Below are 26,188 nucleotides of genomic sequence, written 5' to 3' on the forward strand. Positions count from 1 at the left end.
AAACAATATTAGTATTAAACATTAGTATTATATTAGTATAAAAACATATGAGCTGTGAACATACAATACATTTTTAAAAACAGGCACATCAGAAATCAAGAAACTGAAAAATCGTCAGTTTCAGTTCATTTTTAGGATGAAAAACATGTTGTAAATTCTAGTCCAAAATTACTGAAAGTCAAAAAATTACAACGAAAAATGGAAACATATCTTAATTTTTTGACTTTCAGTAATTTTGGACTAGAATTTACAATATGTTTTTCATCCTAAAAATGAACTGAAACTGACGATTTTTCAGTTTCTTGGACCGAGTTTCCTGAAACGAAAACTTATAGTCTATGCCATCCTATCAATCGAAATCCTGGAATCGAAATTTGGGCTTTCTCCTGTAACAAGTAAAAGAACCACAAACTCATTACTTCCACGATTCAAGGTCTGAAGAGGGGCCTCGCTTACGTGTCTCGCACTGTCAATAACAGTTGTTTGGATGTTCTCACAGACATGCCCCCGACGGATATTGCATCATTTCCGTAACCCTGGGGATAAATATTTTTTCTCTGGAAAACTCTAGAAATTTTTCTTTTTTAAAAAATAAAATAAAAGCAGAGATTTTGAAACAACGCAATGGAGATTTGTGGTTTCGTACTTTAGTCATCGATATAAATTGTGTCCTTGATGTATGAAGTATGATGCACGGTATTTGCAAGTACAGTAAAAAATTTCAAGGGAAAACGTCCGAAGAACGGTTCATGTTTACGGACAGGGAGCTTTAAATAATTTAATACTGGAATTAATACACGTGTAACGCTAAGCAATTTAAAGAAGCAACAGTTTATTGCTGATAATATTAAAGGAATGATTCTCAATAAATATGTTAAAAATAAAATGACTGCTGGAATAAATGCACTCAATAACGAAAACTTCATTCAGATTTCTCCAAGCCTTTGTCGCTCGCGCTTCCTCAGACGTTCAAAGCGCCTTCAATCCACCAGTTACGCAACTTATTCAACACTCCAGTGTGGAGGTGATTTCTAACAAGTAGACGCTGAGTGAAGGCGTTTTAAAGGCGCAATATATGTAACCCCATCCATACTGATGAGAAGCTAAAAAAATGGATGTATGCTATTCTTAGATACTTTATCCTACCGCCAAATCTTACCAAAAGGCTAAATTCTTATACTATTGGCCGGAAATGGCTAAAGATATTCTCCGGCATATAAAATCTTGTGTATCCTGTGGCTATGTGAAAAAAGCTCCAAAAAACGTTTATCTACAACCAATACCTCCACCTCTAGATGGGGGGCCGTTTTCTCACCTCATCATAGACTTTTTAGGACCTTTACCCTCCTCTAATAGGTTCACGTACATACTAATGGCTGTTTGTACTCTAACGAAATATGTGATCACCGCAGCCGCAACGAAGGCTGATGGTCCGACCGTTGCCGAATTTCTATTAAAAAAAGTGATCCTAAATTATGGCTTTCCTAAGAAAATTTCTTCTGACCGTGGTACTAATTTCGAGAACGAGCTAATTGCACAGTTGTGTAAAAATCTGAACATTAAGCAAAAATTTTCAACGGCATATCATCCCCAATCGCAAGGCCTAGTCGAAAGAAATAATGCTGTAATTGTTTCCACCCTTAAGCATTATGTCAATGAAAAGCTTAACAACTGGTCTAATTTTCTGCCGTTCATCACCTTTGCATACAACTCCTCTGTTCATTTAGTAGAGGATGCGCTTACACAGAACCATTCTATTGTTTTCTCCCCCTTAGTATAATGAGTATGTATTGTTATAATAATGTTTTATTGTTATAATTGTATTGTTATATGTAATAAGGGTGAGGGTTGTAATGAATGGGTGAGAATGAGGGTGCATAATAAAAAGGGGGTGTATGAGAGGAATGTAATTGTGTGTAATGGAATGAGAGTATAGATTTGAGCAATTAATGTTGTCAATCATGATAAATTGGTAATTGCATTGCAGAAAAACTAGTCGTATTATGTCGAAGACCGGCGTGATGGCATAACCGAGGATTGTGTGTGCAATGGTTTGTAAAGGAATGAGAGTTCAGATACGAGCAATTATTATAGTCAATCATGAAAAATGGGTAAGTTCATTACACAAAAAGTAACAGAAGGTCGGAGCTCGGAGGACCCACGGGCCCGGGACGTCCATCTGCAAACCGAGGGCCTACCCCTGGACGATCTTGAACAAAAAGGTGTGGTTAAGAGGTTTTTTATTTGTTGTGACGCGAGAAAATCAGGCCTATCCGAGACAAGGGGTGGATGCATTTGTCGCGATACGGGACGATTGCAGGGGATGGAATTGGGGCAGGTAAGTTATCAATGGGTCATTGTTAGAAGAGGCGCGACCCTCTCAACGCAGACCGCGAGACAATAGGTCGCGGTTTACTCTATTTTCATTCGATCGAGGGACAAGGTGCTTGGTGGTTGTCCCGCATCGCGATGAGTACGGCACGCGTTTTCAATTGAAGTTTTACTCACCTGGACATCGTATGACAGATTTATGAAATTTTTATGATTAGATGGTATTGAAAAGCGCGTGCTGCTGCAGATGTGCAGTTCAAGGGCGCGAGAATTGTGTATTTTGGCATTCTTTCGAGTGCAACGACTAGGACGAAATAAGTTTCTCTTGCAGTGACAATAAATGAATTATTGCAGCAATTATAGGGTTTACCGCAAAGGGTATTGATTGGACCTATTTTTAATCAACTATTGAAGTAAACTACGTAAAGAATTACCATGAGGTCCAGCAGCATTTACCAACCTATCATGAAGGTACAATGATAAAGGACCGTAAGTTTTCGGGAGTTTTCGACATGAACAGCAGCAGATGTAACCAGAATTTTATTTTTCAAAGCTAGCACGCGTTTTCTCGAGCAAGGGTGAATTCCAGAATATTCTCCCTCCCGATTGGGAGGATATAAATACTCCAAGGGGTTGGTGGGCCAACTTTAGTTTTCAAGTTTTGAGCGTTCGTGCTGGCAAACTTGCGTTCGTCCTGTGTTTTGCGTTCGTCCTGTGTTTTGCGTTCGTTCAGTGTTTTGCGTTCTGTGCGCCCAACTCCAATCTGAGTTTCTCGCAATCAATACCTAAGTGCGACAAACTGAAAATATTTTTTTAAAACTGTTCAGTGCAATTTTTCAAGTGGCGTTCCTTTTCCCGAGCTTTAACCGGTGAGTATATTTTCGAAAATTAAATTAAAACTTTGAAAAAACTTTTTGAACTTTTAAAAAAAATTAGCTTTTTTAAAAACAAATAATTTCAATGAGCGAGGTGAAAAAAATAAAATATATTTGACATCGTGCTTACCGTTGGAGAAATATGAATATGAAAATTTAAGAAATTTTTATTTTTCCTAATCTAGAAAAAAAAAAATAAAATCAACCGATCGTTTTGTAAAAATTTACGAAACGTTTTGCAAAAAATTCACGAAAAAGTTTGGTACAAATTTCAAGAATTTTTTTTAAAAATTACAAAACATTTTGTAAAAATTACAGAACGATTTGATTGGTTGTATTTTTTTTTTTTGGGGGAAAACCATTTACGTTTCTGAGGACATTTGGATTTTTTCTTTTTCACAGAGATGTCTGACGAATTCACCACCACCTCTCCATCTTCCTCACCGCTCATTTTAAAACGAAGACCGGCCGTCATTACCATCGACGATTCCGATTCGTCCGATTCCGAGTTCACCCACTTTTCTTACATCCCGAAAAGTAAGAAGGTAAAAGAGAGCCCCTTCATCCTCTACGAAGCAGAGGAATCCTGTAGCCCCGAAACAGTGGAGCTGAGTGATTCTTCCTCCGTAGAGGAGGTGTCCACCGATTCCTTCATCGACGATGAATCAGAGCCGAGCGATGAACAACTTGAACGCTCCCCCTCTCCTCCCAACTCGCCAGAATCATTTCGAGAAAAATACTCTGAGGAGTGTGATGGCGAATGACACTTCTTTTACAACAAAGACCCGCAGCCATTCGAGAGGGGACTGAGATGTTCAGGTGTTCATCGTTCTGTCCTGTGTTCATGGCCGCTGAAGGAATCGCGGACGAGGCGTCTCTGAGGAATGACTCGAAACCTTCTAGCTCCGCCTCTTCTCCTTCTTCTTCAGACAGGACTGTAGCTGTTCTTTCCAATGAGTTCGATACAGATGAGTGCAATGGATGGGTCCATAATTTTTACAAAAATGACGAGATTGTGCGAGATCAACCTTGTTGCTTTGATTGTCTGAAATTTAAAATAAGATCTAATAATTTTTATCTGTATTGGGAAAAATGCAACGGAATCGTGCATTATACGTGCAATCCCATGCCGCGAATGTACGAGCGGACTCAGCAATTAAGGCCATGTACTGCAGAATGTCCCATGTTTCTTGGCGATCTCTGTGAGCCAGAGGATCACGAGGAAACATGTGATGGAAAAAATCACGTGCATTTTTGTAAAAATTTTGGACCTTGCGAATTGGCTCATCAGTTATGGAGGGAGGTTAGAGATTGTCATGAAGGTTGCTTCGTGTACAATCTCACCCGAGATGAAGAAATCCTCAGAAATTTCGAATATTAGTACACGATTTCACTTTGCAATTATGATCTACTACTTCTGTCTCTCACTAGAAACAACTTACATGCAATCAATTGCCGCCGCAGATACGTGTTTTCAGCGATGAGACCCAAAATAGTAGATCATAATGGTAAAATGAATTCTAGAGTCTGAAAAGACAGCGGTTCTTATACTTCTTTTCTTCCTCCTTATTTTCAGGCCATGAGCTGGTTAGCAGGAACGGTCCTGGCCGAAAGATTTGAAAACTTATTTTTTCGGAAGAACAATCTTGAACCTGAAAAACTGGTATATGAATTCGGAGATATAATTTACGGTGGCCGATTCCCAACGCAGCCCGAGAAGGACTATGTTAACTGGATTTTTGATTTATACGATAATTATTACGAGTCTGAGGAGGAGGAATTAAGAGTGAAATTTAAATTTATTCATAGCTTTTGACTCATTTCGTTAATACACTAGACGAGGGTATTTTTTCTGTGTATGACGAAGAAAGAGGAAGAGAAGAAGAAGAAGAAGAAGAAGAAGAAGAAGAAGAAGAAGAAGAAGAAGAAGAAGAAGAAGAAGAAGAAGAAGAAGAAGAAGAATCGGACGACGGATACATTTCGGGAGAAGAAGAGGAGGAGGAAGAATCAAATTTTGACTTTGAATTTTATTTAATTGGTTAAAAAAAATTGTAAAATAATGAGCGACAACGGAAATCTGGAGAGATCTAACATGGGAGATGAGGAGGTGCATCAAATCCTGGAGGACTATCTGCGGACCACAGCTGAAAGTATTCAACAGCTGGAAAGTTGGGTTATGTCAAGCACTGATGAGCTAGAATCGTTGGAGCGACGCCTTGAAGGGATACGAGACCATTCGACAGAAATGGAGCAGTTTCTCGGCCATGATTTGATGGAGGAAGTTCTTCTTAATTATGCCAACCGTCGAAACTCTGAAAATGTAAGTATTTCCTCGTACTGCAATTTAAGTCATTTTTCATTGACTCGATATTGAGAGGGGGGGGGGTTGAAAAAAAAATAAATAAATAAAATAAAATAAAACAAATGAAGTCTCCAAAATTCGAAATTATTTAAAAATATCCTACGGGTAGCCGAACCACCGAGAACTTCACCTTCAGTGGTCCTGCTAACAAAAATTTCTCATTGGAATTTAATATTTTCTCAATTCTATTGAAAATTGTCTCGACGTTCATCTGATCGCCTCTCCGAGGCGTTATGAACAGTGGGCGTTCCGGACTACCGGGAGAAACGATTTCCAATTGAACTTTATCGCCCGGATTCGCATCAGTGGTATTTAAGCAGTTTAACAAAATGTCACTAAAGTGTCTGCAATCCATCGTCTATGCAACGCGGGATCGGTAGGAGCCTCATTTAAAAGTAAATACATGTCTTTCTGCGCGGATTTGAGATGCTTATAATCTACATAAGTTTCCCTTAAAATCCTAAAATTACTGTACACATTCTCACCACTGCTCGTGTCGGAACGACTGTCATCGACGTAATGGCTACCGAATCCTTCTTGTTGATGGTTGGAGGTTCCACCGGAGTGTGGAGACGAGGAGGAGGAGGGGGCATGATAGTGAGCCTGAGACGACGCCCGCTGAGAAGGTGAGAGACCCGGTTGCAAAAGGGGCTGCCATGGCGGATGGTGGTTGTCCATTGAATCGCCAAAATTCTCTGGCGAAACGTAGTTATCATTGCGCGTCCCAGCCAGAGCATGAGTTGGAATCGATCCGTCTATCTGAAAAGAAAATCATAGCAATGTCTGATAGAAATCTGCTGAGAGAAAAATCCTCAATGCGCCCCCCCCCCCCCATCCACATCCATGGAGATCTGTCAAAAATTTCGTGAAGAGAGCTGTTCAAACAAATTATTTCGAAAAATCTCATTTCTTTGAACCGTTTTCTCAGAATTTTAGACTTTTCAACATTTTTTTAGAAAAAGTATGTATTTTTAAATAATTTCGAATTTTGGAGACTTCATTTGTTTTATTTTATTTTATTTATTTATTTTTTTTTCAACCCCCCCCCCCCTCTCAATATCGAGTCAATGAAAAATGACTTAAATTGCAGTACGAGGAAATACTTACATTTTCAGAGTTTCGACGGTTGGCATAATTAAGAAGAACTTCCTCCATCAAATCATGGCCGAGAAACTGCTCCATTTCTGTCGAATGGTCTCGTATCCCTTCAAGGCGTCGCTCCAACGATTCTAGCTCATCAGTGCTTGACATAACCCAACTTTCCAGCTGTTGAATACTTTCAGCTGTGGTCCGCAGATAGTCCTCCAGGATTTGATGCACCTCCTCATCTCCCATGTTAGATCTCTCCAGATTTCCGTTGTCGCTCATTATTTTACAATTTTTTTTAACCAATTAAATAAAATTCAAAGTCAAAATTTGATTCTTCCTCCTCCTCTTCTTCTCCCGAAATGTATCCGTCGTCCGATTCTTCTTCTTCTTCTTCTTCTTCTTCTTCTTCTTCTTCTTCTTCTTCTTCTTCTTCTTCTTCTCTTCCTCTTTCTTCGTCATACACAGAAAAAATACCCTCGTCTAGTGTATTAACGAAATGAGTCAAAAAGCTATGAATAAATTTAAATTTCACTCTTAATTCCTCCTCCTCAGACTCGTAATAATTATCGTATAAATCAAAAATCCAGTTAACATAGTCCTTCTCGGGCTGCGTTGGGAATCGGCCACCGTAAATTATATCTCCGAATTCATATACCAGTTTTTCAGGTTCAAGATTGTTCTTCCGAAAAAATAAGTTTTCAAATCTTTCGGCCAGGACCGTTCCTGCTAACCAGCTCATGGCCTGAAAATAAGGAGGAAGAAAAGAAGTATAAGAACCGCTGTCTTTTCAGACTCTAGAATTCATTTTACCATTATGATCTACTATTTTGGGTCTCATCGCTGAAAACACGTATCTGCGGCGGCAATTGATTGCATGTAAGTTGTTTCTAGTGAGAGACAGAAGTAGTAGATCATAATTGCAAAGTGAAATCGTGTACTAATATTCGAAATTTCTGAGGATTTCTTCATCTCGGGTGAGATTGTACACGAAGCAACCTTCATGACAATCTCTAACCTCCCTCCATAACTGATGAGCCAATTCGCAAGGTCCAAAATTTTTACAAAAATGCACGTGATTTTTTCCATCACATGTTTCCTCGTGATCCTCTGGCTCACAGAGATCGCCAAGAAACATGGGACATTCTGCAGTACATGGCCTTAATTGCTGAGTCCGCTCGTACATTCGCGGCATGGGATTGCACGTATAATGCACGATTCCGTTGCATTTTTCCCAATACAGATAAAAATTATTAGATCTTGTTTTAAATTTCAGACAATCAAAGCAACAAGGTTGATCTCGCACAATCTCGTCATTTTTGTAAAAATTATGGACCCATCCATTGCACTCATCTGTATCGAACTCATTGGAAAGAACAGCTACAGTCCTGTCTGAAGAAGAAGGAGAAGAGGCGGAGCTAGAAGGTTTCGAGTCATTCCTCAGAGACGCCTCGTCCGCGATTCCTTCAGCGGCCATGAACACAGGACAGAACGATGAACACCTGAACATCTCAGTCCCCCTCTCGAATGGCTGCGGGTCTTTGTTGTAAAAGAAGTGCCATTCGCCATCACACTCCTCAGAGTATTTTTCTCGAAATGATTCTGGCGAGTTGGGAGGAGAGGGGGAGCGTTCAAGTTGTTCATCGCTCGGCTCTGATTCATCGTCGATGAAGGAATCGGTGGACACCTCCTCTACGGAGGAAGAATCACTCAGCTCCACTGTTTCGGGGCTACAGGATTCCTCTGCTTCGTAGAGGATGAAGGGGCTCTCTTTTACCTTCTTACTTTTCGGGATGTAAGAAAAGTGGGTGGACTCGGAATCGGACGAATCGGAATCGTCGATGGTAATGACGGCCGGTCTTCGTTTTAAAATGAGCGGTGAGGAAGATGGAGAGGTGGTGGTGAATTCGTCAGACATCTCTGTGAAAAAGAAAAAATCCAAATGTCCTCAGAAACGTAAATGGTTTTCCCCAAAAAAAAAAAATACAACCAATCAAATCGTTCTGTAATTTTTACAAAATGTTTTGTAATTTTTAAAAAAAATTCTTGAAATTTGTACCAAACTTTTTCGTGAATTTTTTGCAAAACGTTTCGTAAATTTTTACAAAACGATCGGTTGATTTTATTTTTTTTTCTAGATTAGGAAAAATAAAAATTTCTTAAATTTTCATATTCATATTTCTCCAACGGTAAGCACGATGTCAAATATATTTTATTTTTTTCACCTCGCTCATTGAAATTATTTGTTTTTAAAAAAGCTAATTTTTTTAAAAGTTCAAAAAGTTTTTTCAAAGTTTTAATTTAATTTTCGAAAATATACTCACCGGTTAAAGCTCGGGAAAAGGAACGCCACTTGAAAAATTGCACTGAACAGTTTTAAAAAAATATTTTCAGTTTGTCGCACTTAGGTATTGATTGCGAGAAACTCAGATTGGAGTTGGGCGCACAGAACGCAAAACACTGAACGAACGCAAAACACAGGACGAACGCAAAACACAGGACGAACGCAAGTTTGCCAGCACGAACGCTCAAAACTTGAAAACTAAAGTTGGCCCACCAACCCCTTGGAGTATTTATATCCTCCCAATCGGGAGGGAGAATATTCTGGAATTCACCCTTGCTCGAGAAAACGCGTGCTAGCTTTGAAAAATAAAATTCTGGTTACATCTGCTGCTGTTCATGTCGAAAACTCCCGAAAACTTACGGTCCTTTATCATTGTACCTTCATGATAGGTTGGTAAATGCTGCTGGACCTCATGGTAATTCTTTACGTAGTTTACTTCAATAGTTGATTAAAAATAGGTCCAATCAATACCCTTTGCGGTAAACCCTATAATTGCTGCAATAATTCATTTATTGTCACTGCAAGAGAAACTTATTTCGTCCTAGTCGTTGCACTCGAAAGAATGCCAAAATACACAATTCTCGCGCCCTTGAACTGCACATCTGCAGCAGCACGCGCTTTTCAATACCATCTAATCATAAAAATTTCATAAATCTGTCATACGATGTCCAGGTGAGTAAAACTTCAATTGAAAACGCGTGCCGTACTCATCGCGATGCGGGACAACCACCAAGCACCTTGTCCCTCGATCGAATGAAAATAGAGTAAACCGCGACCTATTGTCTCGCGGTCTGCGTTGAGAGGGTCGCGCCTCTTCTAACAATGACCCATTGATAACTTACCTGCCCCAATTCCATCCCCTGCAATCGTCCCGTATCGCGACAAATGCATCCACCCCTTGTCTCGGATAGGCCTGATTTTCTCGCGTCACAACAAATAAAAAACCTCTGAACCACACCTTTTTGTTCAAGTTCGTCCAGGGGTAGGCCCTCGGTTTGCAGATGGACGTCCCGGGCCCGTGGGTCCTCCGAGCTCCGACCTTCTGTTACTTTTTGTGTAATGAACTTACCCATTTTTCATGATTGACTATAATAATTGCTCGTATCTGAACTCTCATTCCTTTACAAACCATTGCACACACAATCCTCGGTTATGCCATCACGCCGGTCTTCGACATAATACGACTAGTTTTTCTGCAATGCAATTACCAATTTATCATGATTGACAACATTAATTGCTCAAATCTATACTCTCATTCCATTACACACAATTACATTCCTCTCATACACCCCCTTTTTATTATGCACCCTCATTCTCACCCATTCATTACAACCCTTCACCCTTATTACATATAACAATACAATTATAACAATAAAACATTATTATAACAATACATACTCATTATACTAAGGGGGGAGAAAACAATAGAATGGTTCTGTGTAAGCGCATCCTCTACTTTTAATAAGGTATAATGTTTTAGAAAAATCGAAGTGAGCATAGCGTCCAAAATTGTGGAATGCAGGTTTTCTTGAAAACACACGAGCATATGGTCCAAAAAATCTAGACAATTTTCGTGAAACAAAGACGAAAAAATGTGTTTTCGTAAACAATTGTGCATTGCTTAGATTAGGTTAAGTTGTTAGGTTAGGTAAGGTAAGATAAGGTTAGGTTGGTTCAAGATTAGATAAGAGAGGTATACGGTTTTCTATCATGATGAACTTTAAAACTAAGAAAGGTCTACTAGCTATTGGACTCCATGCTCAAGCAAAGAAGTGAGAAGTTTAGTGATGAGCATCGAGTCCAAGATCTTGGACGAGATGAGCAGGCAAGTATATCAGGGGTGAGCATCGAGTCCAATATCATGGTCGTGATGCTACATAATCTTGTTTTCGTTAATCTAGCAGATCAGATTTAAAAGAATTAACAGTTACCTTCTATTTGTAATTCAATCAGTTCATGTCAATAAAGGATATCCAAAATAAAAAAAAATAAAAAAATGGAATCCTACCTATGACTGATCATTGTGCACATGTGACTGTAGGTAACAAGGCCAGAAAAATGTAGTTCGACGAGACTCGTCGAACTACATTTTTCTGGCCTTGTTACCTACAGTCACATGTGCACAATGATCAGTCATAGGTAGGATTCCATTTTTTATTTTTTTTATTTTGGATATCCTTTATTGACATGAACTGATTGAATTACAAATAGAAGGTAACTGTTAATTCTTTTAAATCTGATCTGCTAGATTAACGAAAACAAGATTATGTAGCATCACGACCATGATATTGGACTCGATGCTCACCCCTGATATACTTGCCTGCTCATCTCGTCCAAGATCTTGGACTCGATGCTCATCACTAAACTTCTCACTTCTTTGCTTGAGCATGGAGTCCAATAGCTAGTAGACCTTTCTTAGTTTTAAAGTTCATCATGATAGAAAACCGTATACCTCTCTTATCTAATCTTGAACCAACCTAACCTTATCTTACCTTACCTAACCTAACAACTTAACCTAATCTAAGCAATGCACAATTGTTTACGAAAACACATTTTTTCGTCTTTGTTTCACGAAAATTGTCTAGATTTTTTGGACCATATGCTCGTGTGTTTTCAAGAAAACCTGCATTCCACAATTTTGGACGCTATGCTCACTTCGATTTTTCTAAAACATTATACCTTATTAAAAGTAGAGGATGCGCTTACACAGAACCATTCTATTGTTTTCTCCCCCTTAGTATAATGAGTATGTATTGTTATAATAATGTTTTATTGTTATAATTGTATTGTTATATGTAATAAGGGTGAAGGGTTGTAATGAATGGGTGAGAATGAGGGTGCATAATAAAAAGGGGGTGTATGAGAGGAATGTAATTGTGTGTAATGGAATGAGAGTATAGATTTGAGCAATTAATGTTGTCAATCATGATAAATTGGTAATTGCATTGCAGAAAAACTAGTCGTATTATGTCGAAGACCGGCGTGATGGCATAACCGAGGATTGTGTGTGCAATGGTTTGTAAAGGAATGAGAGTTCAGATACGAGCAATTATTATAGTCAATCATGAAAAATGGGTAAGTTCATTACACAAAAAGTAACAGAAGGTCGGAGCTCGGAGGACCCACGGGCCCGGGACGTCCATCTGCAAACCGAGGGCCTACCCCTGGACGATCTTGAACAAAAAGGTGTGGTTCAGAGGTTTTTTATTTGTTGTGACGCGAGAAAATCAGGCCTATCCGAGACAAGGGGTGGATGCATTTGTCGCGATACGGGACGATTGCAGGGGATGGAATTGGGGCAGGTAAGTTATCAATGGGTCATTGTTAGAAGAGGCGCGACCCTCTCAACGCAGACCGCGAGACAATAGGTCGCGGTTTACTCTATTTTCATTCGATCGAGGGACAAGGTGCTTGGTGGTTGTCCCGCATCGCGATGAGTACGGCACGCGTTTTCAATTGAAGTTTTACTCACCTGGACATCGTATGACAGATTTATGAAATTTTTATGATTAGATGGTATTGAAAAGCGCGTGCTGCTGCAGATGTGCAGTTCAAGGGCGCGAGAATTGTGTATTTTGGCATTCTTTCGAGTGCAACGACTAGGACGAAATAAGTTTCTCTTGCAGTGACAATAAATGAATTATTGCAGCAATTATAGGGTTTACCGCAAAGGGTATTGATTGGACCTATTTTTAATCAACTATTGAAGTAAACTACGTAAAGAATTACCATGAGGTCCAGCAGCATTTACCAACCTATCATGAAGGTACAATGATAAAGGACCGTAAGTTTTCGGGAGTTTTCGACATGAACAGCAGCAGATGTAACCAGAATTTTATTTTTCAAAGCTAGCACGCGTTTTCTCGAGCAAGGGTGAATTCCAGAATATTCTCCCTCCCGATTGGGAGGATATAAATACTCCAAGGGGTTGGTGGGCCAACTTTAGTTTTCAAGTTTTGAGCGTTCGTGCTGGCAAACTTGCGTTCGTCCTGTGTTTTGCGTTCGTCCTGTGTTTTGCGTTCGTTCAGTGTTTTGCGTTCTGTGCGCCCAACTCCAATCTGAGTTTCTCGCAATCAATACCTAAGTGCGACAAACTGAAAATATTTTTTTAAAACTGTTCAGTGCAATTTTTCAAGTGGCGTTCCTTTTCCCGAGCTTTAACCGGTGAGTATATTTTCGAAAATTAAATTAAAACTTTGAAAAAACTTTTTGAACTTTTAAAAAAAAATTAGCTTTTTTAAAAACAAATAATTTCAATGAGCGAGGTGAAAAAAATAAAATATATTTGACATCGTGCTTACCGTTGGAGAAATATGAATATGAAAATTTAAGAAATTTTTATTTTTCCTAAACTAGAAAAAAAAATAAAATCAACCGATCGTTTTGTAAAAATTTACGAATCGTTTTGCAAAAAAAATTCACGAAAAAGTTTGGTACAAATTTCAAGAATTTTTTTAAAAATTACAAAACATTTTGTAAAAATTACAGAACGAATTGATTGGTTGTATTTTTTTTTCGGGAAAACCATTTACGTTTCTGAGGACATTTGGATTTTTCTTTTTCACAGAGATGTCCGACGAATTCACCACCACCTCTCCATCTTCCTCACCGCTCATTTTAAAACGAAGACCGGCCGTCATTACCATCGACGATTCCGATTCGTCCGATTCCGAGTCCACCCACTTTTCTTACATCCCGAAAAGTAAGAAGGTAAAAGAGAGCCCCTTCATCCTCTACGAAGCAGAGGAATCCTGTAGCCCCGAAACAGTGGAGCTGAGTGATTCTTCCTCCGTAGAGGAGGTGTCCACCGATTCCTTCATCGACGATGAATCAGAGCCGAGCGATGAACAACTTGAACGCTCCCCCTCTCCTCCCAACTCGCCAGAATCATTTCGAGAAAAATACTCTGAGGAGTGTGATGGCGAATGGCACTTCTTTTACAACAAAGACCCGCAGCCATTCGAGAGGGGGACTGAGATGTTCAGGTGTTCATCGTTCTGTCCTGTGTTCATGGCCGCTGAAGGAATCGCGGACGAGGCGTCTCTGAGGAATGACTCGAAACCTTCTAGCTCCGCCTCTTCTCCTTCTTCTTCAGACAGGACTGTAGCTGTTCTTTCCAATGAGTTCGATACAGATGAGTGCAATGGATGGGTCCATAATTTTTACAAAAATGACGAGATTGTGCGAGATCAACCTTGTTGCTTTGATTGTCTGAAATTTAAAACAAGATCTAATAATTTTTATCTGTATTGGGAAAAATGCAACGGAATCGTGCATTATACGTGCAATCCCATGCCGCGAATGTACGAGCGGACTCAGCAATTAAGGCCATGTACTGCAGAATGTCCCATGTTTCTTGGCGATCTCTGTGAGCCAGAGGATCACGAGGAAACATGTGATGGAAAAAATCACGTGCATTTTTGTAAAAATTTTGGACCTTGCGAATTGGCTCATCAGTTATGGAGGGAGGTTAGAGATTGTCATGAAGGTTGCTTCGTGTACAATCTCACCCGAGATGAAGAAATCCTCAGAAATTTCGAATATTAGTACACGATTTCACTTTGCAATTATGATCTACTACTTCTGTCTCTCACTAGAAACAACTTACATGCAATCAATTACCGCCGCAGATACGTGTTTTCAGCGATGAGACCCAAAATAGTAGATCATAATGGTAAAATGAATTCTAGAGTCTGAAAAGACAGCGCTTCTTATACTTCTTTTCTTCCTCCTTATTTTCAGGCCATGAGCTGGTTAGCAGGAACGGTCCTGGCCGAAAGATTTGAAAACTTATTTTTTCGGAAGAACAATCTTGAACCTGAAAAACTGGTAGATGAATTCGAAGTTATAACTTACGCTGGCCGATTCCCAACGCAGCCCGAGAAGGACTATGTTAACTGGCTGTTTGATATATACGATAATTGATTACGAGTCTGAGGAGGAGGAATTAAGAGAGAGCTTTAAATTTATTCATAGCTTTTTGACTCATTTCGTTTATACACTAGACGAGGGTATTTTTTCTGTGTATGACGAAGAAAGAGGAAGAGAAGAAGAAGAAGAAGAAGAAGAAGAAGAAGAAGAAGAAGAAGAAGAAGAAGAAGAAGATCGGACGACGGATACATTTCGGGAGAAGAAGAGGAGGAGGAAGAATCAAATAAATTTGACTTTGAATTTTATTTAATTGGTTAAAAAAAATTGTAAAATAATGAGCGACAACGGAAATCTGGAGAGATCTAACATGGGAGATGAGGAGGTGCATCAAATCCTGGAGGACTATCTGCGGACCACAGCTGAAAGTATTCAACTGGAAACTCAAGTTGTGAAAAGTCATACTTGTTTACTAAATTAGAATAGACTGAAGGTCTAAATTTATGATTATGGTTTTTCGGTAAATGTTTACCAAGAACAGCATACATAAAGCATTTGTGATCGGCATAATTCTGAACATTGACAACAGCGTTACTTCTAAATGGTAGAGGGATGTAGCTGCCTGCTTTATGAAGAGGAGAATACTGGGTGATTCTCAGCTCTGTTCCTAAAATTAGTTTTATAACCCATCCGCTACCCTTAAGTTTTACATCTTCATACTCTTGCAGAATTTTCTCATGGAATTTTCTCAATTTCTCGTCTAAATCGGTCTCTGCGAAAAATGCGGTTGCGACTGTTTTAAAAATATACATTTTAGTTTTACTATCGCTCGTTATTATTGGCTCGGTATCCTCAGAGAGTAGAGGAGCCAATGATGGAAGTACAAATTCCGCATGTACGTAAATATTAGCTTTTACAGAATTCAATCTTAAAATCTCCTCTCCCAGCTTTCCCTTCAATACAGGAATTACATTTTTTAAGTACACATTCAAATCGAGTAGTTTTTCATCGAAATTTTTCACAAAATAATTCTTTGCTCGGCCATTTATAGCTGTCTCTATCTGTATAGGGGTAGTAGTTTTGTACAATTTCTTGAAATGGGCCTCTGAAATGAAGTGTTTTGAACCAGCTGTGACGTCACACGTGTTACAATATCCTCCTGCTTGGTGATTTTCTGTGGATGTTGAAGCCATGATGCTGATGATTAGTATTGACCAAGGAAGTTAGAGAGTTCCACAGAGAGACTCGCAAATCTGCAGGAAGAGCATATGCAGAGATCAGAACTTGTTAAAAATCAAGAAAGCCGTGTAAAAAGGAATCTTATTCTCCCAAAATTCGGATTAGTGTTATCAGTATCGCTGCATAGAGTTAAGACATTTTAGAAATTATGACGCAAGTTTGACCTTGAAAGCTCAAAAATTGAGGCAGATACAGACGGTGTAAGCCAGCAATCACATAACTTGGTTTGCAACGTCGTCGCAGACTTCCTATCATACTTTATTTTTAAAACGGAAAACTACTCAACGGCAATCCTTTAAAACTGTCGTGATTTTTCTTCTCTGTGTGAGGAAATTTCTGAAAAAGCTTCAAGGAATGATGTCAATTTGTTCTCCTTTAGAAAAAAAACACTAGAGACAGAGATTTCCAGAAACCGCAAACGAGATAAGTGATTGCAGACTTACGACGTCGATATGTTGTTCTAAAGCTCAAGGACTAAAATCCCTAAGTCTTAGGTTAAATTTACTTTGAAAATTATAATATGTACACTGAAGAGGAGCATCAGCTATGATGAGAAAATACAACTAAAACCGTGTGCGGCTAGTTCCAAAAGATTTGCGTTGTGAGCTCAAAATCTCCAAATTTGAAATGTTTCCCTAAATTTTGCCTGAAAGTTTTCAGATAAAATCCTTTTCATGCCTGTATACAGTCACAAATATGTATTTTATAGAAGAAATTGTTTATATGTCTATGCCTGTTCTTGAAAGAATCCGCAGGAAGGCACTAGTTTTGACTTACATTTGGAGGGTTTATAACCTGCTCTAATTTTTTACTAACACCTTCGAATTTTTCAATGTATTCCACTTGAGTATAAACAATTCTAAGACGGAATAAGTATGTATTTTGCTGCAATCAATTCCTCTCTTGGATTTGTTTATCCTCACGTGAAATACATTGAAAAAATTCGAAGGTGTTAGTAAAAAATTAGAGCAGGTTATAAACCCTCCAAATGTAAGTCAAAACTAGTGCCTTCCTGCTGATTCTTTCAAGAACAGGCATAGACATAAACAATTTCTTCTATAAAATACATATTTGTGACTGTATACAGGTATGAAAAGGATTTTATCTGAAAACTTTCAGGCAAAATTTAGGGAAACATTTCAAATTTGGTGATTTTGAGCTCACAACGCAAATCTTTTGGAACTAACCGCGCACGGTTTTAGTTGTATTTTCTCATCATAGCTGATGCTCCTCTTCAGTGTACATATTATAATTTTCAAAGTAAATTTAACCTAAGACTTAGGGATTTTAGTCCTTGAGCTTTAGAACAACATATCGACGTCGTAAGTCTGCAATCACTTATCTCGTTTGCGGTTTCTGGAAATCTCTGTCTCTATGTTTTTTTTCTAAAGGAGAACAAATTGACATCATTCCTTGAAGCTTTTTCAGAAATTTCCTCACACAGAGAAGAAAAATCACGACAGTTTTAAAGGATTGCCGTTGAGTAGTTTTCCGTTTTAAAAATAAAGTATGATAGGAAGTCTGCGACGACGTTGCAAACCAAGTTATGTGATTGCTGGCTTACACCGTCTGTATCTGCCTCAATTTTTGAGCTTTCAAGGTCAAACTTGCGTCATAATTTCTAAAATGTCTTAACTCTATGCAGCGATACTGATAACACTAATCCGAATTTTTGGAGAATAAGATTCCTTTTTACACGACTTTCTTGATTTTTAACAAGTTCTGATCTCTGCATATGCTCTTCCTGCAGATTTGCGAGTCTCTCTGTGGAACTCTCTAACTTCCTTGGTCAATACTAATCATCAGCATCATGGCTTCAACATCCACAGAAAATAACCAAGCAGGAGGATATTGTAACACGTGTGACGTCACAGCTGGTTCAAAACACTTCGTTTCAGAGGCCCATTTTAAGAAATTGTACAAAACTACTACCCCTATACAGATAGAGACAGCTATAAATGGCCGAGCAAAGAATTATTTTGTGAAAAATTTCGATGAAAAACTACTCGATTTGAATGTGTACTTAAAAAATGTAATTCCTGTATTGAAGGGAAAGCTGGGAGAGGAGATTTTAAGATTGAATTCTGTAAAAGCTAATATTTACGTACATGCGGAATTTGTACTTCCATCATTGGCTCCTCTACTCTCTGAGGATACCGAGCCAATAATAACGAGCGATAGTAAAACTAAAATGTATATTTTTAAAACAGTCGCAACCGCATTTTTCGCAGAGACCGATTTAGACGAGAAATTGAGAAAATTCCATGAGAAAATTCTGCAAGAGTATGAAGATGTAAAACTTAAGGGTAGCGGATGGGTTATAAAACTAATTTTAGGAACAGAGCTGAGAATCACCCAGTATTCTCCTCTTCATAAAGCAGGCAGCTACATCCCTCTACCATTTAGAAGTAACGCTGTTGTCAATGTTCAGAATTATGCCGATCACAAATGCTTTATGTATGCTGTTCTTGGTAAACATTTACCGAAAAACCATAATCATAAATTTAGACCTTCAGTCTATTCTAATTTAGTAAACAAGTATGACTTTTCACAACTTGAGTTTCCAGTTGAATACTTTCAGCTGTGGTCCGCAGATAGTCCTCCAGGATTTGATGCACCTCCTCATCTCCCATGTTAGATCTCTCCAGATTTCCGTTGTCGCTCATTATTTTACAATTTTTTTTAAGCAATTAAATAAAATTCAAAGTCAAATTTATTTGATTCTTCCTCCTCCTCTTCTTCTCCCGAAATGTATCCGTCGTCCGATTCTTCTTCTTCTTCTTCTTCTTCTTCTTCTTCTTCTTCTTCTTCTTCTTCTTCTTCTCTTCCTCTTTCTTCGTCATACACAGAAAAAATACCCTCGTCTAGTGTATAAACGAAATGAGTCAAAAAGCTATGAATAAATTTAAAGCTCTCTCTTAATTCCTCCTCCTCAGACTCGTAATCAATCTCGTATATATCAAACAGCCAGTTAACATAGTCCTTCTCGGGCTGCGTTGGGAATCGGCCAGCGTAAGTTATAACTTCGAATTCATCTACCAGTTTTTCAGGTTCAAGATTGTTCTTCCGAAAAAATAAGTTTTCAAATCTTTCGGCCAGGACCGTTCCTGCTAACCAGCTCATGGCCTGAAAATAAGGAGGAAGAAAAGAAGTATAAGAAGCGCTGTCTTTTCAGACTCTAGAATTCATTTTACCATTATGATCTACTATTTTGGGTCTCATCCCTAAAAACACGTATCTGCGGCGGTAATTGATTGCATGTAAGTTGTTTCTAGTGAGACAGAAGTAGTAGATCATAATTGCAAAGTGAAATCGTGTACTAATATTCGAAATTTCTGAGGATTTCTTCATCTCGGGTGAGATTGTACACGAAGCAACCTTCATGACAATCTCTAACCTCCCTCCATAACTGATGAGCCAATTCGCAAGGTCCAAAATTTTTACAAAAATGCACGTGATTTTTTCCATCACATGTTTCCTCGTGATCCTCTGGCTCACAGAGATCGCCAAGAAACATGGGACATTCTGCAGTACAGGGCCTTAATTGCTGAGTCCGCTCGTACATTCGCGGCATGGGATTGCACGTATAATGCACGATTCCGTTGCATTTTTCCCAATACAGATAAAAATTATTAGATCTTGTTTTAAATTTCAGACAATCAAAGCAACAAGGTTGATCTCGCACAATCTCGTCATTTTTGTAAAAATTATGGACCCATCCATTGCACTCATCTGTATCGAACTCATTGGAAAGAACAGCTACAGTCCTGTCTGAAGAAGAAGGAGAAGAGGCGGAGCTAGAAGGTTTCGAGTCATTCCTCAGAGACGCCTCGTCCGCGATTCCTTCAGCGGCCATGAACACAGGACAGAACGATGAACACCTGAACATCTCAGTCCCCCTCTCGAATGGCTGCGGGTCTTTGTTGTAAAAGAAGTGCCATTCGCCATCACACTCCTCAGAGTATTTTTCTCGAAATGATTCTGGCGAGTTGGGAGGAGAGGGGGAGCGTTCAAGTTGTTCATCGCTCGGCTCTGATTCATCGTCGATGAAGGAATCGGTGGACACCTCCTCTACGGAGGAAGAATCACTCAGCTCCACTGTTTCGGGGCTACAGGATTCCTCTGCTTCGTAGAGGATGAAGGGGCTCTCTTTTACCTTCTTACTTTTCGGGATGTAAGAAAAGTGGGTGGACTCGGAATCGGACGAATCGGAATCGTCGATGGTAATGACGGCCGGTCTTCGTTTTAAAATGAGCGGTGAGGAAGGTGGAGAGGTGGTGGTGAATTCGTCGGACATCTCTGTGAAAAAGAAAAATCCAAATGTCCTCAGAAACGTAAATGGTTTTCCCCGAAAAAAAAAAATACAACCAATCAAATCGTTCTGTAATTTTTACAAAATGTTTTGTAATTTTTAAAAAAAATTCTTGAAATTTGTACCAAACTTTTTCGTGAATTTTTTTGCAAAACGATTCGTAAATTTTTACAAAACGATCGGTTGATTTTATTTTTTTTTCTAGTTTAGGAAAAATAAAAATTTCTTAAATTTTCATATTCATATTTCTCCAACGGTAAGCACGATGTCAAATATATTTTATTTTTTTCACCTCGCTCATCAAAATTAATTGATTTTAAAAAAAGCTAATTTTTTTTTAAAAGTTCAAAAAGTTTTTTCAAAGTTTTAATTTAATTTTCGAAAATATACTCACCGGTTAAAGCTCGGGAAAAGGAACGCCACTTGAAAAATTGCACCGAACAGTTTTAAAAAAATATTTTCAGTTTGTCGCACTTAGGTATTGATTGCGAGAAACTCAGATTGGAGTTGGTCGCACAGAACGCAAAACACTGAACGAACGCAAAACACCGGACGAACGCAAAACACAGGACGAACGCAAGTTTGCCAGCACGAACGCTCTAAACTTGAAAACTAAAGTTGGCCCACCAACCCCTTGGAGTATTTATATCCTCCCAATCGGGAGGGAGAATATTCTGGAATTCACCCTTGCTCGAGAAAACGCGTGCTAGCTTTGAAAAATAAAATTCTGGTTACATCTGCTGCTGTTCATGTCGAAAACTCCCGAAAACTTACGGTCCTTTATCATTGTACCTTCATGATAGGTTGGTAAATGCTGCTGGACCTCATGGTAATTCTTTACGTAGTTTACTTCAATAGTTGATTAAAAATAGGTCCAATCAATACCCTTTGCGGTAAACCCTATAATTGCTGCAATAATTCATTTATTGTCACTGCAAGAGAAACATATTTCGTCCTAGTCGTTGCACTCGAAAGAATGCCAAAATACACAATTCTCGCGCCCTTGAACTGCACATCTGCAGCAGCACGCGCTTTTCAATACCATCTAATCATAAAAATTTCATAAATCTGTCATACGATGTCCAGGTGAGTAAAACTTCAATTGAAAACGCGTGCCGTACTCATCGCGATGCGGGACAACCACCAAGCACCTTGTCCCTCGATCGAATGAAAATAGAGTAAACCGCGACCTATTGTCTCGCGGTCTGCGTTGAGAGGGTCGCGCCTCTTCTAACAATGACCCATTGATAACTTACCTGCCCCAATTCCATCCCCTGCAATCGTCCCGTATCGCGACAAATGCATCCACCCCTTGTCTCGGATAGGCCTGATTTTCTCGCGTCACAACAAATAAAAAACCTCTGAACCACACCTTTTTGTTCAAGATCGTCCAGGGGTAGGCCCTCGGTTTGCAGATGGACGTCCCGGGCCCGTGGGTCCTCCGAGCTCCGACCTTCTGTTACTTTTTGTGTAATGAACTTACCCATTTTTCATGATTGACTATAATAATTGCTCGTATCTGAACTCTCATTCCTTTACAAACCATTGCACACACAATCCTCGGTTATGCCATCACGCCGGTCTTCGACATAATACGACTAGTTTTTCTGCAATGCAATTACCAATTTATCATGATTGACAACATTAATTGCTCAAATCTATACTCTCATTCCATTACACACAATTACATTCCTCTCATACACCCCCTTTTTATTATGCACCCTCATTCTCACCCATTCATTACAACCCTTCACCCTTATTACATATAACAATACAATTATAACAATAAAACATTATTATAACAATACATACTCATTATACTAAGGGGGAGAAAACAATAGAATGGTTCTGTGTAAGCGCATCCTCTACTTTTAATAAGGTATAATGTTTTAGAAAAATCGAAGTGAGCATAGCGTCCAAAATTGTGGAATGCAGGTTTTCTTGAAAACACACGAGCATATGGTCCAAAAAATCTAGACAATTTTCGTGAAACAAAGACGAAAAAATGTGTTTTCGTAAACAATTGTGCATTGCTTAGGTTAGGTTAAGTTGTTAGGTTAGGTAAGGTAAGGTAAGGTTAGGTTGGTTCAAGATTAGATAAGAGAGGTATACGGTTTTCTATCATGATGAACTTTAAAACTAAGAAAGGTCTACTAGCTATTGGACTCCATGCTCAAGCAAAGAAGTGAGAAGTTTAGTGATGAGCATGGAGTCCAAGATCTTGGACGAGATGAGCAGGCAAGTATATCAAGGGTGAGCATCGAGTCCAATATCATGGTCGCGATGCTACATAATCTTGTTTTCGTTAATCTAGCAGATCAGATTTAAAAGAATTAACAGTTACCTTCTATTTGTAATTCAATCAGTTCATGTCAATAAAGGATATCCAAAATAAAAAAAATAAAAAATGGAATCCTACCTATGACTGATCATTGTGCACATGTGACTGTATGTAACAAGGCCAGAAATGTAGCAAATAATTTCAGGTCCATACCCAACGTCGATAGACCGAGTTTCCTGAAACGAAAACTTATAGTCTATGCCATCCTATCACTCGAAATCCTGGAATCGAAATTTGGGCTTTCTCCTGTGACAAGTAAAAGAACCTCAAACTCATCACTTCCACGATTCAAGGTCTCAAGAGGGGCCTCGCTTGCGTGTCTCGTACTGTCAATAACAGTTGTTTGGATGTTCTCACAGACATGCCCCCGACGGATATTGCATCATTTCCGTAACCCTGGGGATAAATATTATTTTCTGGAAAACTCTAGAAATTTTTCTTTTTTAAAAAATAAAATAAAAGCAGAGATTTTGAAACAACGCAATAGAGATATGCGGTTTCGTACTTTGGTTATCGATATTAATTGTGTCCTTGACGTATGAAATATGATGCACGGTATATGCAAGTACTGTAAAAAATTTCATGGGAAAACGTCCGAAGAACGCTTCATGTTTACGGACAGGGAGCTTTAAATAATTTAATACTGGAATTAATACACTTGTAATGCTAAGCAATTTAAAGAAGCAACAGTTTATTGCTGATAATATTAAAGGAATGATTCTCAATAAATACGTTAAAAATAAAATGACTGCTGGAATAAATGCACTCAATATCGAAAACTTCATGCAGATTTCTCCAAGCCTTTGTCGCTTGCGCTTCCTCAGACGTTCAAAGCGCCTTCAATCCACCAGTTACGCAACTTATTCAACACTCCAGTGTGGAGGTGATTTCTAACAAGTCAACGCTGAGTGAAGGCGTTTTAAAGGCGCAATATATATGACCATCCATACTGATGAGAAGCTAAAAAAATGGATGTATGCTATTCCTAGATACTTTATCTTACCGCCAAATCCTACCAAAAGGCTAAATTCTTATACTATTGGCCGGAAATGGCTAAAAATATTCTCCAGCATAAAAAATCTTGTATATCCTGTCTGTGGCTATGTGAAAAAAGCTCCAAAATACGGTTATTTACAACCAATACCTCCACTTCTGGATGGAAGACCGTTTTCTCACCTCATCATAGACTTTTTACTACCTTTACCCTCCTCTAATAGGTTCACGTACATACTAATGGCTGTTTGTACTCTAACGAAATATGTGATCACCGCAGCCGCTACGAAGGCTGATGGTCCGACCGTTGCCGAATTTCTATTAAAAAAAGTGATCCCAAAATATGGCTTTCCGAAGAAAATTTCTTCTGACCGTGGTACTCATTTTGAGAACGAGCTAATTGCACAGTTGTGTACAAATTTGAACATTAAGCAAAAATTTTCAACGGCATATCATCCTCAATCGCAAGGCCTAGTCGAAAGAAATAATGCTGTAATTGTTTCCACCCTTGAGCATTATGTCAATGAATAGCTTAACAACTGGTCTAATTTTCTGCCGTTCATCACCTTTTCATACAACTACTCTGTTCATTCTGCCACGAAATACCCACCCTTCTTCTTACTACACGGTTACGAGCCAGATACCTCTCTCTCTCGGCATTCCTCCCTTCTGGAGAAGATAAACACCTTTTAGAGAATATCACAAATTTGATTGAAATTCGCCAATCGATACCTCAAGTCATCGAAAAAGCCCAAGCCAAATATAAACAAGTCTATGATCAGGGACGTCAAGAAATCTCTTTCAAGCCAAATGATCTTGTTCTAGTTACTTTGACGCCTAAAGGTTCAGAACTAGACCCTCTGTACAAAGGACCCTATAAGATAATTGAAAAATTATCAGATCTAAATTATGTTGTCGAACTGCCCATTCGAAACAAGCTCTCAAACGAAACTATCCAGGTTTCGCGCCTCAACCCCTACCCTAAAACGGTTCTTCCACCCTTGAGTAGAAGGGAACGCAAACACTCCATCTAAAAATTGGCAAAAATCTACAATAAGAATCGGTAACTCTTCTGAGAGTTCATAACATCAAATACAAAAGCAATTACAGACATGGTAAATGAATTATTGAAGGCGCCTGTTTTTCCAGATATCTGGAAGGTCTCCAGACTTGCCCTCATTCCTAAGCCTTCATCTTCACCGGAGATCAAATATCGACCTATTTGTATGTTAAATTGTTTTTCTAAGATTCTTGAATATATTTTGTACAACAGGATGTTGAAATTTGTGCAAAGCTCTCTGACAATCAATGTTGACTAATGCAGTCAATCATTACAATAAGAATCAGAAACTCTTCTGAGAGGATTATAAAGACACCTTTTCTGTATGTACTGGGTTTTTTTTTTATTTTATTTCTTTACTTTAATCATACCTGGAGGATCGGAAGTCCAGAGTGAGATTTGGTGGTGCCTATTCAAAATTCAGGCCTATCTTTGCAGGAACCCAACAGGGTAGTGCTCTGGGCCCATTACTATATGATTTGTAAACTAGGGATATCCCCGAAACGGACGGGCTTCTTGATACGTTCGCAGATGACATCACAGGTATGGAATCTGGCAGGGACCTGCCTGAAGCCACAGATAAACTTCACCGACGCCAATGGCACGCCGCTGGATATAAATCCTAACATAGATACAGATATCCTTTGTGATATCATTGACCATTCTGAATCATGCCAAAATATTTTTGCATCCAACAACTTTAAGTTGAAAAAAGCACGGATCATGCCAGCGGTAATCAGGCATACAGTACATTTTCCATCCAACAGCAACAGTGGCCCTTCCTGGGCCACTTGTGGACCCAACCTGCAAGTACTTCGGTACCTTCCTGGGCCACTTGTGGACCCAACCTGCAAGTACTTCGGTACCCTCCTGGGCCTTTTGTGGACCCAACCTGCAAGTACTTCGGTGCGATTTTACAACGAGGTTTTTTCTGCTCCGGCTTTTTCCTCGTAACTCAAGCTCCGGCACTCATCACTATTTGCGGCTTTTTTTCCTAGAATGGCGTCGTAACTGTTCTGCCAACTTTGGAGGTGAACTCGCGCGCTGGGTTTTTACTGCAAAGTCACCACACGCCCGCTCACATCCAGAGCAAGCCTGAAAGTTTCTTACTAGTTAAATTTCAAATTTTGTTTGTAATCTTCATTAACGAATTAATGCCAGCACTAACTGGCAGTTGTTGTTCAGTTTTCTAATTGTAAATCTGCTTAATTGTCCTAATCTTGTACTCTTGAGACAATAAATCAATTTGATATATATATCGAACAGCAAGGAATTCAACCATCTTAATATGAAAAAATACTTCAAGCCACTCCGTAGAAAATTTATCTTAGGAGGTGACTTCAATGCAAAGAACCAGGCGTTTTCTAGTCACCAAAC

The 26,188-nt window shown here is 38.9% G+C and overlaps 2 protein-coding genes and 1 long non-coding RNA gene across 3 annotated transcripts in view; all 3 read right to left on the minus strand.

The window, feature by feature from the left end:
- Positions 1 to 25,750, minus strand: LOC140224906 (uncharacterized). The gene is made up of 3 exons (XR_011900119.1): positions 25,704 to 25,750; positions 25,183 to 25,659; positions 1 to 386 (listed from the first exon to the last, which is right to left on the minus strand). It is a non-coding gene; the product is annotated as an uncharacterized lncRNA (long non-coding RNA).
- The window catches only part of LOC140224905 (uncharacterized), a 213,125-nt gene that overhangs the window by 172,448 nt on the left and 14,489 nt on the right, over positions 1 to 26,188 (minus strand). The window lies entirely within an intron of this gene.
- On the minus strand, positions 4,031 to 8,569 carry LOC140224821 (uncharacterized). Its single transcript, XM_072301531.1, has 2 exons — positions 6,676 to 8,569; positions 4,031 to 6,327 (listed from the first exon to the last, which is right to left on the minus strand). Exons 1-2 carry the CDS (start codon positions 6,934 to 6,936, stop codon positions 5,890 to 5,892), a joined length of 699 nt encoding a protein of 232 aa, XP_072157632.1. The 5' UTR covers positions 6,937 to 8,569; the 3' UTR covers positions 4,031 to 5,889.

The sequence above is a fragment of the Bemisia tabaci genome, chromosome 6 (genome assembly GCF_918797505.1).
Source record: "Bemisia tabaci chromosome 6, PGI_BMITA_v3".
NCBI classification, from domain to species: Eukaryota; Metazoa; Arthropoda; class Insecta; order Hemiptera; family Aleyrodidae; genus Bemisia; species Bemisia tabaci.